At 41.8% G+C, this 2,500-nt stretch overlaps 1 protein-coding gene across 2 annotated transcripts in view; it reads left to right on the top strand.

Annotated features, from left to right (window-relative positions):
- Positions 1-2,437, top strand: part of LOC125038135 (transmembrane protease serine 11D-like) — a 26,706-nt gene extending 24,269 nt beyond the window's left edge. For both annotated transcript variants that reach the window (XM_047631449.1, XM_047631450.1), the window contains 6 exons: positions 1-318; positions 506-638; positions 974-1,109; positions 1,214-1,326; positions 1,447-1,533; positions 1,776-2,437. The exon at positions 1-318 is cut by the window's left edge and continues 52 nt beyond it. In XM_047631449.1, coding sequence (XP_047487405.1) covers positions 1-318; positions 506-638; positions 974-1,109; positions 1,214-1,326; positions 1,447-1,533; positions 1,776-1,895 — 907 coding nt within the window. In that variant the 3' untranslated portion in view covers positions 1,896-2,437. The remainder of the gene's footprint in view (positions 319-505; positions 639-973; positions 1,110-1,213; positions 1,327-1,446; positions 1,534-1,775) is intronic.
- Positions 2,438-2,500: the final 63 nt, after the last annotated feature.

The following is a 2,500-nucleotide window of genomic DNA, read 5'->3' as shown; positions in this document are numbered from 1 at the left end:
TGCACGAACTGCCGTCGACTACATCCAGAAGATCACAGAAGAAACTACGGAAGAAACAACGGAAGAGACCACCGAATCGTTCACAGAAGCTTACACGGAAGTCACCACCGACCCCTCCTTTGAGAAGGACACCAAGAACGCCTCAGCTCTTCCTTCAACCTTATCCTTGAAGGTCCAGGGGGGCACCGACGCTGTCAAGGGCGAGTGGCCGTGGATGGTGTACCTGCACTTGCTCATCAAAGGCTCACTGCTCTACTGTGGCGGGACGATCGTCAGCCCGCGGTTCGTTCTGACGGCCGCCCACTGCGTGTTCGATGTGTAAGTCTCCGGGTGGAAGTGGTCGCAACGCCCCCCGGGAATCCCGTGGGGGCGTCCGAACAGGTTTTGTAGTTACCAGAGGCTTTGCTGAGTTGAAATACCTGTCCGAATATGGAAGAGAGTCGGAAGTCTTGCTGGATATATGAATTATTGTATATGGAAGGGTGAAATAGCGTTGCTCTTTCAGGAAGATTGAGAAAGGCGACAAGGTGGTGGTTAAGGCTAACGAATACGACTTGAAGAACAAAAATGAAACAGTCACGCAGTCCATCAGGGTTCAGAAGATCATCCTGCATCCGAATTATAGCTCGGCGACGCAGGTATGGCGGTCCACATACATATATACTACTTCATCTTTATTTCTCTCTCTCTCTTTCTTTCCATCTATCTCTCTATCTATCTATCTATCTATTATATATATAAATACACATATATAAATATATATATAGAGATTATATATATGTATATGTATATGTATATGTAAATACGCTCTTATATATATATATATGTATATTATATATATATATATATATATATATATTATATATGTATATGCACATTTATATGTATATGTAAATAAGCTTTTCCCCCCCCACACATATATGAATACTTTTTCATCCCCATATTTTTCTCAGCAAAAATATTCTACCCACAGAGGGGGGATATTGCTCTCCTGATGCTTCGAAAAGATCTGGTCATGGGTCGCGGCGTCGCCCCCATTTGCCTGCCACCCGAAGGCGACTACGAGAACCTCAACACCATTGTCCTTGGCTGGGGGAGCTTGAGCTTTAGTGAGTACTCTCGTGACTAGGCTGGACTCCTCTCGTATAAATCCCTGCTTGACACTGGGGATTTTATAATTATAGTGACGAAATTACTATGTTTTGCTTTCTAGCTGGCAAGGACCCACGAACGTTGCAGAAAGGGACGCTGAAGGTCACCAATCTGAATGAATGCAAGAAAAACTACACGACACTCGAAAGCAATTACGTCATCACGAAAAAACACGTACGTTTCTACCCTCTCGTATACAGGAAATGCGAACAATTCAAAGCCATCTGAATGATTGCACAAACGATAGGATTAGATTTTAAGATCAAGACCTGACGAACAGCATTTTCTTCCTAGATGTGCACAGCTGCTCCGGGCGTGGACTCCTGCCTCGGGGATTCTGGGGGGCCGATTGTAATGCAGCTGGGGACACGCTGGTACCAGGTTAGTGGCTGCTCACTTTGTGTCCTTATTACGGTTTTTATGAATTTGTTCCTCTATCTGCTAGTCTGAAATTAGTTTCTCTGTTTTCAGAGGCATTTTAAAGCGTCTTGGGTATCAATATGTTTATTATGAGTTGATGTTCACAGATTTTGAGACGGTACTTCGAAGAAAGAACTTGCTTCATAGTATGGAAACCGCTTCTGTTGTTTTTTATACTTATTTTGTAACAATCACTCTTTCAGCTTGGCATTGTCTCGTTTGGAGAACGGTGTGCAGTGCCTGGATATCCGGGCGTCAACACCAACGTTGTAGAATACACCTCATGGATTCTTAGAAAAATTCGCAAAGAAAAATGCAAGTGATATTTGTCTTTGGAAGATGCTGGGAGCTGGAAGGCAGAAGATGGTGTTTATGTTCTGTTTTTGATATGATGTTTGTATGAGTTCCCTCGTTGAGTCAGAAATGTGTAAATAATATATATTACAGCTTATCTCTCTATTTATTCAGTTGTATTTTTGTATGTCGATTTGCATTCGGTGGCGAAGATGTAGGGTGTTGTTAGATTTCAAAATGGGAGGGCGAGACTTTACATAAATCCCAGAGATTACAGGAATACGTGTCCTTTAGAGTTCAAATCCACTTTAGGAGATTCACAGCGACCCCTTATTAAGGAAAAATCCGGTTACTTCGGTAGCGGGTGTGTGTTTTTAATGGGGGAGGGGGTCGCAGATATATGCCACTGTCCGCGTAAATTTGCATGTAGTGAATGTTTGTGTGAAGTTGTTATGAGTATGAGATCCACTTTGTGTACAAGATTGTTGTTTGATAATTTACACTGCGTACAAATTAGAATTAATAATTTATTTGTATTTATATTGATAAAACAATAAAGTCGTATGATGTTTATCTTGTTTGTGACTATAATCCCTAAGCAAGCATTGTAAATCACGGATACACACACACAAAA

This window comes from Penaeus chinensis, chromosome 24 (assembly GCF_019202785.1).
Source record: "Penaeus chinensis breed Huanghai No. 1 chromosome 24, ASM1920278v2, whole genome shotgun sequence".
NCBI lineage: Eukaryota > Metazoa > Arthropoda > Malacostraca > Decapoda > Penaeidae > Penaeus > Penaeus chinensis.
Note: the sequence above shows the minus strand (reverse complement) of the source record. Positions and strands in the feature narration are given on the sequence as shown.